The 15,232-nt window shown below is 51.7% G+C and overlaps 1 protein-coding gene across 1 annotated transcript in view; it reads right to left on the bottom strand.

The window, feature by feature from the left end:
• Lrp5 (LDL receptor related protein 5) overlaps nucleotides 1–15,232 on the bottom strand; it is a 98,445-nt gene that overhangs the window by 14,045 nt on the left and 69,168 nt on the right. Inside the window, exons 13-17 of the mRNA XM_055614776.1 lie at nucleotides 13,999–14,198; nucleotides 9,141–9,349; nucleotides 7,782–7,972; nucleotides 6,081–6,290; nucleotides 2,135–2,260 (exon numbers count right to left, since the gene is read on the bottom strand). Of these exons, the coding sequence (XP_055470751.1) occupies nucleotides 2,135–2,260; nucleotides 6,081–6,290; nucleotides 7,782–7,972; nucleotides 9,141–9,349; nucleotides 13,999–14,198 (936 nt within the window). The remainder of the gene's footprint in view (nucleotides 1–2,134; nucleotides 2,261–6,080; nucleotides 6,291–7,781; nucleotides 7,973–9,140; nucleotides 9,350–13,998; nucleotides 14,199–15,232) is intronic.

Genomic DNA, 15,232 nt, shown 5'->3' on the forward strand with positions numbered 1-15,232 from the left:
TGTGTGTGTGTGTGTGTGTGTGTGTGTGTGTGTGTGTGTGTGTGTGTATAATCCAAACATGTATATGTGGTTGCAGTCATGCACCTACACAGACGTGGAGAGCATCTTTCTCCATCACTTTTCCCTTACTCCTTTGAAACAGGGTCTCTCACCGGACCTGGAGCTAGGCTGCCAGGCAGCAAGCATTAGGATGCTCTGTCTCTGCCTCTCTCTCCATAGCACTGGAGTTATGGATGCCCACAGAGCCAAACTCTGGAGTGTCAGACAACCTAAGAGATGCCAGGCCATTCCCTGAGCTCCTGGGGCCACAGCCAGTCTTCACAGAGCAAGACTAGCCATTAAAAGAACAAGTGTCCAGGTGGTCAGCCACAGCCCAAAGTGTACAGGGTGAGGTCATGAGCAGGGATGAAGCCCGGCTCTCCCAGGAGCTCACAGAGGACAAGCCAGGTAGACTTGTTCCCAGGCCACCTGGGAAGCCCTGGGGGCAGGCTTAATCATGGTGACATTGAAGACTGCCACTTTCTTTTTAATTTATTTATTTTTATTTTATGTACCTTGGTGTGTTGTCTGCATGTGTGAGGGGGTCAGATCCCCTGGAATAGGAGTTATAGACACTTGGGAGCTTCCATGTGGTTGCTGGGAATTGAACCCGTGTTCTCTGGAAGAGCAGCCAGTGCTCCTAACCACTGAACCATCTCTCCAGCCCCTGTCACTTCCTCATTACAGCCATCCCCTACAAGTGCTTGCCAGGCAGATGCTCTCCGTCTCAGAGCCTCAGGAAGAAGAGGTTCCCAGAAGGCACATGCCAGCCGAAGGTCACTCATCTTAGAAGTCAGAGTCCAGGGTTTGAACCCTGTCTTCCTTGACCTGGTTCTTGACGACACACCAGCACAACCATGCAGCCCCAGGGGAAAAGGAATATAGGTATTGGGGAGGAAAAAGGTCAGAAGCACAAATCTGTTATTAGAGGCTCTTGCGGAAGACCAGGGGTCAGTTCCCAACACCCACATGGCAGCTCACAACTGCTTATAACTCCAGTCCCAAGGGATCTGAGGCCCTCTTCTGGCCTCCTTGGACACTGCACGCATGTGGTGCACAGACATGAATGCAGGTGAACAGTCATCCACACAAAATAAAAATAAACCTTTGTTTAAATCCGTTATAAGATCCAACAGCCGTGTCGGTAACTGACAGTGGAGTAATCGGTCAGGAAAGGCAAAGACGACTGGTTCGCACTATGAATCTACTGGGCCTGATCAAGTTTTCTAGAAGAGTCCATCTGACAGCAGCAGGGATCACCATTCTTCTCAAGGGCACGTAACACATTCACCAAGGCAGAGCCCAGAACACATGGTGGCCATAAAGCACACTTACAATATATTTAAAAAAACAGAAGCCCCACAAGGGAAGCTCTCAGACCACAGTGGAATTAAAGCAGAAATCAGAACAGGCACAGCTGGACCATTCCTAACTATCGAGAGATCAAACAAATACTTCTAGGCAAGTGTACCTACCACTGAGCCAGCCTGCACCCCACAACGCAATTCTAAATGCACACAGGCTGAAGAAGGTGTCTCTCCTTTTTTTTTTTTTTTTTTTTTTTTTTTTAGTATTTCAACTACTGGGGATGGGATTAGTACATGTTCACACAAGTGAGGACCTGAGTTCACGCCCCAGCACACAGTGTAAAAAGCCAGGTGGGATGGCATGTGCTCGTAACTCCAGCCCTGGGGAAGCAGAAGCAAGGATCTTTGGGCTCACTGGACAGCCTAGCCTAATTGGCAAGCTCCAGTTCCCAGTGATGTCTAAAATCAAGTGGACGGCTGGGGAGTAACAGCCAAGCTCAACCCCTGGCCTCCACAGTGCACACACAGACACACACACACGGCCACATGCACACCTGCACGCACACGCATCTTAACTATCTGAAAACTGAGACAGAACTCATTAAAACCTGTGAAATACAGGAAAAGCGGTGTTTGGGGAGAAATTCACAGCCCTAGATGCGCGCGCACGTATCCGCAAGTGTTAAAAAAAGGAAGAAATGGCATGCTTTGGAGATTAGGGGCTACACTCTTAAAGCAGGCAGGACAGTGAGGTGGCTCCCTGTTCAAAGTCCCAAGGTCTCACTCACCGCCACAAGTCAGCAGGTTCTGCAGGAGCACGAGGTGGACCGGGCACGAGCAGCGAGGCGTTCCATCACCCTTGGCGATGCAGATGTGGGAGCAGCCGCCATTGTCTCGGGCACACGGATGGGCTGCTGTAGGCACAAAGCAAGATGAAGTCGGGTCAGGCTCTCCCTTCCTCCTTAGAGCTCATCCTGTGCAGAGGTGAAGGCCGAACTCCTACAGAAGACGTCTCACTTGATCCCCCAGGAGCCCAGTTGATCAATACTGACATGGACACTGCTATAAAAGCCGAGTCTGGCAGCAGTGCGTTATGATGTCCCAGACACAGCAGCCATGCCGCCGGCACAGGACCAAGCTGGTCAACCTTTCAGCAGAAAGCACAGAGGTGTTCAGAAGCCACTCTCTCTAGCTGAGGCGCTCTGGACAGTTGATGGCCCCTGTGAGGCTGGGAAGGAGGCGGCTATAAGGGTATGGCTCCTGGTAGTTACGTCAACCACACTCCAGGGCACTCATAAGGAAGTGACGGAAGAAGGGCAGGTGCAGAGAATGCCAGGATGGACCCCAGAACTTTGTGCACAAGGGGCAAGCCCTTCACCAAACGAAGCTACATCCTAGCTCTAGCTCAGGTTTCTTTTGTGTGTGTGTGTGTGTGTGTGTGTGTGTGTGTGTGTGTGAACCTGGCCTGGCCCCAACAATCAATCCTCTTGTTCACACCCCCAGAGAGCTGAGGCTGCAGATCACATCTAGGTTTTTATATGGGTGCTAGGGATTTGAACTCAGAACCTCATGCTTGCACGGCAAGTGCTCTTACCCCCTAAGTCATCTTTCTAGTCCCCCGTTTCTCTTAAGAGGTCTTACTATATATTCTAGGCTGGTCTCGAACTCTCTATCTTCCTGCCTCAGCATCCTGGGGACCATGGGTGTGCCATTGCCAGGCCAGGGCTGTGCAGTTTTAGAATCCAGGTGGGTCAAAGTTTACAGCAGAGATCAGCCAGCCTGTTCTGTTAAATACCACAAACCAAATAATTTCCACTCCCCCGGCCAGCCTGTCTCCTGCAGCTCCTCCACTCTGTCAGCTGCAAGGCACAGGCAGCCATAGCTGACACGTATGTGGATGAACACAACTGCATGCCAACAACATTTTACAAAAACAGGCGGCGGTCTGGCCTTGCGCTGTGGGCTGCAGGGATCGCAGACATAAGTCTGGCCATAGATTCTCATAAGAAAACATCCTGGGTGCTCCACCACAACCCACAGCCATGGAGGAGAGCTTATCTGAGAATTCCCTGCTATTACCCCAAACAAGATCACCAGGAACGCCTCACATACGTATCCACAGGACAGGCCCAGTTCTCACCTGGGCTCGCTAAAGACTGCCTGGTTCTTCCGTACTCCCAGCTACCAGGAGCTATGGCTAGGGCCTGGCTTTCTGCGGACACAATCAGGAAAGAGCTATCACTCTGACAACCACACCACGACCATTCTAAAGGCCCGTGACATCTAGGAGCCTGTGACTTTGCAAGAAGCCAGGCGAATGGTGATACCACATTTGCTCTGCTTACGGAGACAGGCTCTCACTATTGCCTCGGCCTCCTGAGTGCTGGGACTACAAGCATGCACCCACGTGCAGATGTTCTACCTGACACCTGCAGCTTATGCAGAGCTGCTGGTCCTGAGAGCTCACTTCTCCAGGATCCCAGTGACCCACCCAGAGGACAGAAACCCTGCCGCGAGCCACCCAGGCAGCTAATTCACTGCTTCAGAGCTCAGCTTCAAGCAGAGTGCCCAACCTCCCTGCTCCCCAAAGCACTTGTATTCCACATGTTATTCTACAGACTTTGGTTATGGATTCCCAACTTAACCTACAGAGTCAAGTGACAGAAAAGACAGATGGCCAAGCCAAGGGCTCTGGCCTCGAACCCAAGCTACCTGAGACGGGCATAGGGGCATGGCTAATAGGCAACTTTCACCGTCTCACAGAATTACTAGCACATGAGACGTGCTGCTATGCCAAGCATGAAACTCGAGCTAACAACGAATGTCACAGAACAGGAAATCAGAAAGAGATTTCAAATACCATGATAGGGCCAGAGAGATAGATCAGAAGGTAAAGGAGCTGCCATGGAACCCACTGTGCTGTTGGTTAGCTTTTATCAACCTGACAAAAACTAGTCACTTGAAGAGGGAAGGAGCCTCAGTTGCCTCTATAAGATTGCCCTACTGGCATGCCAGGAACTGCTGCTGTCAGAATGGCCTGTGGGCATGTCTCTGGGCATTTTCTTGATTAACGGTTCATGTGGGAGGGCTCGTTGTAAGCTGGTGGTCCTGAATAGTATAAGAAAGCAAGCTGAGCAAGCCAGTGAGCTGTGTTCCTGCATGGCCTCTGCTTCAGTTCCTGCCTCCAGGTTCCTGTCTGTCTTGAGTTCCTGCCCTGGCCCCTTCAATGACAAACTGTGACCTGTCAGCCAGGCACACCCTTTCTTCCCCCCCCCCCCCCCCGGTTGCTTTTGATCATGGTGTTATCACAGCAGCAGGAAACATATCCAGGACACCCACTGAAGGGGTGAAGGAGAGACCCCACTCCAGAGTTTCTCTCCGACCTCCACATGGTCCATGGCATGTGTGCTCCCATCCCTACATACACCATACACATGTATAATTTTAAAAAATTGATTAGGTGATTTTTAAGCATGAATTTTGTAGTTGACAACATCTCATCACAATGTCAAAAGTTGAACACACCTAAACAAGGGATGTAGGAGATTCTACCATGATGCCAGCAGAGGAGGAGCCAGGGTAAAGGCTAAGGCCTAGAGGCAGAATTAGTAGGTAATAGGAGGGACTCCGGTGAAGGGGGTGGGAGGAAGGGAACTGAAAGGGGATCCAGGTGCAGACCTGCTCAGCACCAAGGGCCTAGGGTGAGAAAATGACCAGCAGCATGGAGGGGCAGTCCCAGTTCTGAAACCTGGGAAAGAGTCTGGGGCAAGAGGGGAAATCAGGGATTTGAACAGCTGTTATGTTTGAAAAAGCGTCCCACAAAGGCTTTGTGCCCAGCCTGTGGAGTGGCTGGAAAACTCCTTTTCCTTCTTTTTGTTTTTAACTGGAACCCAGAGACTTGCACTTCCTAGACATGCACTCCTGCCACTGAGGCACTTCCGAGAGGAAGCAGAACCTTTCATAAGCACGGCCTAGCTGGAGCTGGAGCTCAAGGGTATAGTACTTGTGTAGCATACATGAGAGACTTGACTTCAATCCTGAGGACTGCAAAATGAAACCGAAACAGCTGGAGCCTAGTGGGGAGTCTTTGGGGGGAGGGGGGGTGTCTTCAAAGGAGATAATGGGATCCCACCTCTCACTGTATTTGGGTTCCTAGCCATGAAGCATGTAGCTCTGCTTCACCATACAATCACTGCCTTGATGTGCACTGCCTCATTATAGGCCCAAGAACAAAACACACACACACACACACACACACACACACACACACACACACACACAGACATAGATACAGACACACACAGCTCAGAGAATTCTAGCACTCAGGAAGACTGTCAAGAATTCTAGGCTAGCCTGGGCTATCTAGAAAGACTGTCTTTAACAGATGATAGATATAGACAGACGACAGAGACAGATGGATGGATACATTGAGATTGGAAGGTAGGTAGAAGATAGATAGGACAGAGGCAGACAGGACTCTGACAGGTAGGTAGGTAGGTAGACAGATGATAGACAGACAGACAGAATGAAGGAATAATAATTTTTAAAAAGCTAGCTTGAAGTCTTCTGTGCATCAGCAAACAAAAGTGACACATGCTGGTCTTTGGTGCTGAGCCCATGACCTCCTTGGGCACATGGCTCTTGCACCAGCAGTTCATCTGACCTCATCTGCCTCTAAGCAGTGCCACCCTTCCCCAGGGGACCCTCCCACAAATGCCGTCCCCTCTCACATACAGAACTCCTCCAAGCTGACTTCCTCCACGGCATGGATGCCGGTCAGATGGGTGACACGACCCTGAACCCTAGTCCGCTTGTCGCCAGTGGTCTTCTCCACCCGCTCGATCATCTGCTGCTGGCGGTCGATCCAGTAGAGGTGCCTGCCCAGCACTGTGAGACCCACTGGTTGCACGATATTGGCATCTTCCAGGGTCAGGCGGTTGGCCCCTGTGGGGAGCACAAAAGCTCCTTGAGTGGAAAGCCAGCTGAGTGAAAAGCCAGACACACTGGGCTCAGGAGAATGGAGGTTTAAAGAGCGGACCATCAGAGAGTCTGGGGCATTTCTCCACTCTCCAGGACAGGGAGCTGAGGCAGATCCCACGGAAGCAGGCTGCTCCCACCAGGGCTGGCCTAGGGTTCAGGAGCGTACCACCTAACAGTCACCATGGTCACTGGCCTCTGGACGCATGGTGCTTCCTCTCCCCACCATCATTAGTATATATGTGTGTGTGTGGTATTTGTGTGTACATACATGTGAAGGCCAGAAGTCTCAATTTATTCATTTTTTAAGGAGTGTATGCATGTATGTATATACTTAATACAGGGCATTCTATGGCTATCCTAGAACTCTCTATGTAGACCAGGCTGGCCTCAAACTCACAAAGGTCCACCTGATTCTACCCCCTAAGTGCTGGGATTAAAAATACACATCACTAAACCTGGCTTGTTTTGTTTTTTGACACAGGGTTTCTCTGTGTAGCCTTGGCTGTCCTAGACTTGCTCTGTAGACCAGGCTAGCCTCGAACTCACAGAGACCCGCCTGCCTCTGCCTCCCTGAGTGCTGTGATTGAGGGTGAGCACCACCACACCCGGCTTACATCTGGCTTTTTTAAAGCATTTAAAAATATTTATTTATTTTATGTGGTTGGGTATTTTGTCTGCATGTATGTTTGTGTATCATATGCCTGCATACACCTATTCAAAGGAGCCAGAAGAGGGTGTCGGATCCCCTGGAACTGGAGTTACAGATGGTTGGGAGCTGCCATGGATGCTGAGAACTAACTCAGGTCCTCTGCCAGAAGAGCCAGTGCTCTTCACCACTGAGCCATCTCTCCACAGCACACCTGCAGAGATCAGAGGACAACTCGTAGGAGTCAGTTTTCATCTCCCACCATGTGGAACCTACACGTCAAACTCCTGTCACCAGGCTTGGTGACCACAGCCTTTACCCACTGAGTCATCTGGCTGGCCCTCTACCTTATTTTTTTGAGACGGGATCTTTTATTGAAACTGGAGCACAACGACTAGGCTAGACTGGCTAACCGGAAAGCCTGAGGTTCATCCTGACTCTGCCTGGATTCCAGGCACTGCCACGGTCATTGGCATTTCACATGAGTGCCTCCTCCCCAATCTCACAACTTTTATTAGAAGAAAAGTCGCAAGGATCCAGCCTCCCCTCTCCCATCACATTCCCCCCCACACACCCAATTACTAAATCCTGTTTCTCTATAGTCTAGGGACTTACATCCAGGCCCCAAGGTGTTAGGACTACCTGTGAACATACAGAGCCACAGCACAATGCCAGGCTCACGGCAGGCCCGGGACAAGGTGGAAGCTGCTACCCCTACTGGCAGCAAGGAAGGCTGAGGGCCCATGGGAGGGTCACACCTCCAGTTTCTGGCTAAGGACTCCGTGACTGGAGATATCCAGGGCGCATACCTGACAGATCACAGCTTTCGATGCGCTTGAGGTCGGCATCCACCCAGAAGAGCTTGCCCAGAGCATTGTCCACCACGAGGGCCACAGGGCGGATGAGGCCCGTGGTGAAGAGGACCTCACGCTCCGTGCCGTCCAGGGAGGCCCGCTCAATCTTGGCCGCGTGGTCCTGCATGTTGGTGAAGTACATGTACCTGTGGAAACAGGGCGTGGAAGCAACAGGGAAAGAGTGGGTGCTGGGAGCTCTCACTGCTCAGCCCCCACCCTCCAGCTGGCCCTAGAGGCTGATGAAGCACGCTTGATGGAAGGGGATAGTGTCCCTCAAATTCGTGCCACCCTGGAACTCAGAATGTAAGCTTCTTTGGAAAAAGGGTCTTTGAAAATGTGAGGATTGAGATGAAATCCGTATGTGGGCCTCAAATCCAGTGAGAGGCTACTGAAGAGAAATAGAGAAGGCCACCAAAGGCAACAATCAGAGAAGGAGCCTGGAGTGACAAGACCACATGCTGAGGAATGCCTAGAGCCACCACAGATGGGGGATTGTGCCTCACTGCATCAGAGGAAGGGGGCACTGCCAACATGGGGACGGTGGACCTCTGGGCTCTGAGGTAGTAGGTGGATAAATACTGTAGCTTCAGGACCCTTGTCTACACCCCTGCCTAACTGCCAACAGGCATCCCCATGCCGTCTCCTCAGAGGATGCTCACTTAGCAACTGAACAGCTGTCCTCCAGCAACCATGTAGCGAAACGTGGGCTAAGAGACTGACCCTACATCCCCCTCATGGTCACAAGGAAGGACACTACGACTCTGGGGCTGCCTCACCTGCCCACCATCACCGGGGCAGTAAAGTGTGAGTCAGGAACCCCATGGATAACACCTTGCCAATCTAACACCTGCTTCACATGTCGGCCCCACAGGACTTAAAGGTGGCATGCTCCTGCCAGACCCTCTCGAAGCCCGAAACTCAAAGCTCAAAGCTTGGCATTGTTCTTGAGCTTCTTGGGCATCTGCCCCAACACTCTCTCACCAACAAGGCACTCTGAGGACCAACAGGTAAGGGTGCCAATAGAGTCAAAGAAGGACACACTTTGAGCTGTGTCCAGGGCTGAATTGTGCAGCCCCAGAGATTGAGTTGGACCGATTTTAGGACAAGGCCCATGTAGCAGGGCTCACATCCCCAGGGTCCCCAATCCCCCACCCAGATTTCACTTTGGCTTGTGCAGCTGGGGATCCTGGCTACAAGACCAGGAACACTGCCTAGCCCCCAGGAGGCCAGCACCACAAGCCCATGGGGGCCATCGAGTGACTACATGGCCTGAGCAGGATGCAGCCCTCACCTGTCTGCCCTGGGGCCACCTACCCTCGCTCGGCATTGACAGCAATGGCCCTTGGCTTGTCACGGTCCCCTCGAAGCACCACTCCCATGGCATCCCCATCCAGCCGGTGGACATTGATGGTGTTGCTGGCCTCACAGGTCCAGAACAGTGTCCGGCTGTAGATATCAATGCTGAGGTCGTGTGGCTGTCTGTCTGGGCTGAGGCCTTGGCTGGGAGAGGTCAGCATGGAGGGCTGTGAGAGAGAAGCAGACCAAGCTTGCATCATACTGCTGGTGTGCTGTGTACCCTAAGGGAGGGCGGAAGTTCCAAGTTCGGCCTCAAAGTCAAGACTCGAACAGATGTGAGGCATTATTTCCAGATTTGGCTCTTTTTAAAACAAACATTAACTTATCTGGTTGGTTTTGTGCATATATGTGCATGCACGCACATTTCACAACACATGTGTATGGATCTCAGACGACAATTGTGACAGTCAGTCTTTTCCTTCCACCAATTGGGTCCCAGGATTTGAACTCCGGTCATCCATCAGGCATGATTTCATGCACCTTTGCCCACTGAGCCATCCTGATAGACCTCAACTTAGACCTTGGTGGGATGCCCACTTAAGAACATGCAGAACAACCCAGAAAGGGGCCCAACGGGACACCCAATGCCAGGCCCACGAGAGAATCCCCCAGAGGACACTGGCAGGCTGTCAACCAGACAGACAGGAGACCCAAAGCCCAACCTCGCTCCCTTCATTCCCACTGTTTAGGACTCAGGCTCTTGCCTCTCAATGATCAAATCTTGTTCTTTTATTCCAATGACCAGGAGATTCAGGTATCAAGGGATAGATAATTCTCTTAAGACTCTTTATGGAGAAGGGACCCAGACTACAGAGCCAGGCAAAGGGCGTGTAGGGCAGGTGCTGGGGCTAGTGGGGGTGGAGGGCAGTGAAGCAGGACCAGATTAGGCAGCAAATGATGGGTAGGCAGAGGTGCAGGAGAGGGGCACCTGGGCCTGTCAAGGAAACAGGGTTGGGAGAGTCAGGGGAAGGATGTGGGTATCTGCAGGAAGGTGTCTGTGAAAGGCAAGAGGAGTGGGGCAAGTGGGTTCTGAAGGTCACAGGGGCTTTCAGAGGATTTGTACCATGGGGCTTTCCTACAGGGAAGCTACAGTCATCAGTTAGCACTCAAGGTGACTGTCTGGGTGATGACATCCCAGAGCCACTATCAGGCTGGAGGAGGAGGAGGAGGAGGAGGACAGAGGAGGCAGACCTGTACCTGTGCCTTGATAATCTGACAGGCCAGCGAGGATTTTTATCACATGGGCCTTGTGATGGTTCACCTCAGTTGTCAACCTGATGACCTGGCCTTTCGGCAAACTGGTGGGAGATTATCTCGCTTGGGTTAATCTAGGTGAAAAAGCCTACAGTGGGTGGCACCCTTCCCTGCCTGGGATCCTGGCTGCATAAAGAGAAGACAGTGAGGGTCTCTGGGAAACCTGACTCTGCTCTCTGGAACCACGTGGCAGAAGGAAAGAACAGACTCTCGCAGGTTGCCCTGTGACCCTGCTGCCATGCAGCCACGGCACATACTCCCCGCCTCAATAAATACATAGTGGTGCACGCCTTTATTCCCGGACCAGGAGGCAGAGGCAGGCGGATCTCTTTGAGACCAGCCTGGTCTACAAAGCGAGTCCCAGGACAGCCAGGGCTACACAGAGAAACCCTGTCTCAAAAAAAAACCAAAATAGACAGACAAACAAAACGAAAAGCTCAGCCAGTAAAGGCACTTGCTCCTGTGTTGGAAAACTGTGGCCCACATTTACAAGATGCCCAGGCAGGCTGTGAAGTCAGTGCACACGCAGTGCCCACACGTCAGGGCTGAAGAGTTGGCTCAGTGGTTAAGAGCACTTGTTCCTGTTGCAAAGGACCAGGGTTGGATTCCCAGCACCCACATGGAGGCTCACCGCCTCCTCAGGCAACAGGACTGCGGTGCAGACACACATGAAGGCAAAGCACTCATACACATAAAATAATAATCTAAAAAAAAAAAAAATTAAAGTAAAAAGTGCAGTGTCGGGGCTGGAGAGATGGCTCAGTGGTTAACAGCACTGTATATGCTCTTCAAAGGACCCGGGTTCAATTCCCAGCACCCACATGGCAGCTCACAACTGCCTGTAACTCCAGTTCCAAGGGATCTGACCCCTTCACACTGATGCACATAAATTAAAATTAAATAAATTATTAAAAAGTGCAGTGCCCATAGCTCTCTGCTGCTGCTCAATGCTTCCAGACTGTGGCTGCAATGTGACCACCCGCCTGGAGCTCCTGCTTCTGCTCCTTTGGCTCGAGCTCTAACAGGCTGTGTTTAGAAGTGACAACCCTGGCTGCCCTGCTGGACTCCCTGTGTAGACCAGGCTGGCCTCAAACACACAGAGAACCTGCCTGCCTCTGCTTCCTGAGTGCTGGGACTACCGGTGTGCAGCACCATGCACAGCTCACTCTGTAGCTATTTCTGTCAGGGTGTTTTGCCACAGCAACAGAAAAGTAACTAAAGTAGACATCTAGCTCAAAGGGATCATTAGTCTCCAGTCACAGACACACACACATCAATTAATTAATTACTAATTTAAAAAATTTTGATCTAGAGATTTCTAGAGAGGATCTATAAACCAGCCCATAGGACTAAGTTGTCCTCCACTTAGCTGTCACGAAGCATCAAGGTGTCACACTCCATTGGGAAAGGGGCCACTGGTTTCTGCAGCTTTTGTAAAAGGGGTCTTGGGAAAGGCCTCCTGAGGCAGGCTTGGTTACTCCAGTGTGTGTACCCTTCCTGGACTGGTCATGTCAGCTCTGTTAAGATTTGGAAACTAGGCTTACTGGATATGTTGGTACACGCCTTTAATCCCAGCACTTGAGAGGTAGAAGCAGGTGGATCTCTGTGAGTTCCAGGCCAGTCTGGTGAACATGCAGGGCTATAGAGAGCTGTTTGGGGGGGAAGGTAGGCAGAGAGAGACAGACAGAGATAGGGAGGAAGGCAGGGGAGAGGAATAGAGAGAGAAAACACTAGACTGGTAAAATGGCTCAGTGGGTAAAGATTATTGCTTCTAAGCCTGGCAGTAGAGTTTGATCCCTAGGATCCGTGTCAAAGGAAGGAACTGACTCCATAAATTCCTCTGACCTCCACACTTGAACCATGAGACTTGCCCACACACATACACTTACAATGAAGTAGATAAATAAATGTAATAAAATTACAAATAAAATTCAGGTTTGGCATTTGATAATACACAAATCCATCTGTGGGAAACATAAAAAGAATGAAGAAGCCAGGTGTGGTGGTGCACATCTACAGTAATCCCTGTACCTGGGAGACGGGACGCAGGAGGATGAGGAGCCAGCCGATGCTACACACTGAGTTTGAGGCCAGCTTGGGATACAGAAAAACATGTCTCAAAAAACAAAACAAAAGTGGAGGAGGCAACTCAAGGGGTAAAGAGCCCACAGCACATGCATGAGGACTGGAGGGAAGAGCCTCAGAAACTCACATAAGGGCAAGGTGGGCATGACAGCCCTAAACGGCAGAGGCAGGGCTCCCCAGAGCAAGTGGACCAGCAAGACTATTGGTTTAAGAGATCCTGCCTTAGTAAGATGGAAGATGATTCCCAACATCAACAACAAGCATACACATACACACACACACACACACACACACACACACACACACACACAATGGAATAAAAACTGAATGTGGACACTTGTCCTGGCATGTGGCTCCAGAAAGACTGGATAACACACACACCTCCATTCACACGCTATGAGCCACATCCAGCCACACCTGCAGCCAGAGCTTCATGCTCTGCTTCCCATGATGCTCCCGCCACCATTTCATAACGTTCACATACTGTAATCCCTGGTGCTCCACGCCCACAGATGGAGGAGTGACTGGCCAGGCAAAGGGGCTCGCCAGCACATCCCGCAACCCCATCCTGCTCTCCGTGTGTCGCTGTGGGGTTATTATTATTACTACTACTACTTATTTTTATGTGTATAGGTGTTTTGTACTGTGTGCATGCCCAAGGAGGAGGGTATTGGTTTCCAAGGACATGGTAGTTGTGAACCACCACAAAGTAAATCCAATCACCACGAATCAGAATCAAACCTTTCAGAAGAGCAGCCAGTGCTCTTAGTCACGGAGGCCCTCCTCCAGACACACTACCAGTGTTTCTGAGTACCAGGCCTCCCCTTCTTTGTCCCACAAGCCCAACTGCTTCCGTTCCGTAGTTCTGCACTGTCTCCTGACTTTCAGGATTTATTACGTTACTTGGCTGGGGAAAGCACTTTCCTCGCAAGCACGAGGACCAGGTCCCACCTGGGAAAGCTGGGCACGGTGGCATACACGTATACTCCCAGCCCTTGAGAGGTGGAGACAGGGAGATCCCCGGAGCTGGCCAGCCAGCCTGCCAGCCTAGTTAGTGAGCCCCAGGTCCCAGGGAGAAACCCTGCGGACGGCTCCTGAGAATTGTCTCACTCATGTTGCTGTCTCACTCCCACACACGCACGCACACAGACACAAAGGCCGCCTGCATAAATCCTATAAAATAGCGGAAGCATGTAGCGTGAGCCCCGAGCAACAGAAAACCACCTTGGACAAAAGATCCGTAGAGCTTGAGCTAGCACTGCCCAACCCCCTCCCCCTAGCAACAACCGGGAAATCCAGTTTCTCTTAATCACAGTCCAGGGCCTCACATGCCCAGGATCACAACTACAGTTACATAACCGGAATCCAAATCCTTGTTTGTCACAAGCCCTGCCCAGAAAAACGGGAGCAGCCTGGAAGCCAGCAGGGCAGGCTCTGGGCAGAGCGTCCCCCACACCCTGCCCCCAGGAGCACTTGCCTGGGTTCCGTCGTCCTTGGCCCTCTTGATGTTCTGACGCCCATCCACCCAGTAGATGAACTTGTCCAGCGGGTCGTAGTTGATGGCTTTGACGTTCCTCAGCCCGTGTAGGGGCAGGACAAGGTCTGGGCTGAGCTGGTCATCAGGGATCATCCGGCTGATGGCGAATTTCTGGCTGAACAGCAAGAAGGTGGAAGGCGCTGGAGTGGGACAAACAGACCGAGCGCCAGGCATCAGCAAGCTGAGGGCGCTGGAGCGGGACAGACAGACTGAGCAGAGGGCATCAGCAGGTGCAAACTGAGGGGCTAGACAAACAGACTGAGTGGCAGGCATAGCACCCAAAGGCCTCTGGACAGACGGGCCAAGCACCAAATGCCAGCAATGCAGACAGTACGAGCTTCAAGGGTCAGCAGGCACAAGCTGAGGAGCTTGACAAACAGACCTAGCGGAGAGCATCAGCAAGCTGAGGGTGCTGAAGGGACAGATGGAGCAGATAGCATCAGTGAATGGGAGCTGAGAGGGTAGGGCCAGGGTACAGCAGCCAGTGGGGTTACAGACCAGAACTTGTTCCCACTGGACCCCTTAGAGAAGAGCGGACACAGAGCTGTCAGCAGGCACGGGTGATGGGCCACCTTACTCTCTGTCCTAGCTATTTCTGCTATCATGCCAATCATCTGAACACTCGATAGGGTCTCATGTGGCTTAGAGTGGCAGTGAAGGATAGTCTTGAACTCCTCATTCTCCTGCCTCTACCTCTAAAGTACGGGGACTGCAGGTCCACATGACCACACCCAGTTTATGCCATGCTAGGAGTGACCCTGGGGCTTTGCGCATGCCAGGTCATACTCTACCAGGTGAGCTACAACCCCAGGCCTGGAGAGTATTTTAAGATTTGTTTTTACTAGTTTTTAAATTGCCTGCACGTGTGGGTTTGCGGGGGCCCGGGGCGGGGGAGATGAATGTAAAAGCAGGTGCCCCACCGTGATCGGAAAGTGGGGATGGGGACTGCTTTTGGAAAGTAGACTTTCTAGCAACTATGGCACTCAGATGTGTGGAACGCTGCAGGAACAGGGGGTTACAGTGGGTGGTTTGAAATCCAAGCCACTGTCCCTAAGAAGGACACATTCTTGCTTCCGCACCCCTCCCTGTCCTGTAAGAACACAGCCCCAGCCTGTGCGTGGCGGACACAGCACTTGGGAAGGTGGACGTCCCTGAACTTGAGGGCAGTCTTGGC

Source organism: Psammomys obesus, unplaced genomic scaffold (genome assembly GCF_907164565.1).
Source record: "Psammomys obesus unplaced genomic scaffold, mPsaObe1.curated_primary_1811, whole genome shotgun sequence".
In the NCBI taxonomy this organism is placed as follows: domain Eukaryota; kingdom Metazoa; phylum Chordata; class Mammalia; order Rodentia; family Muridae; genus Psammomys; species Psammomys obesus.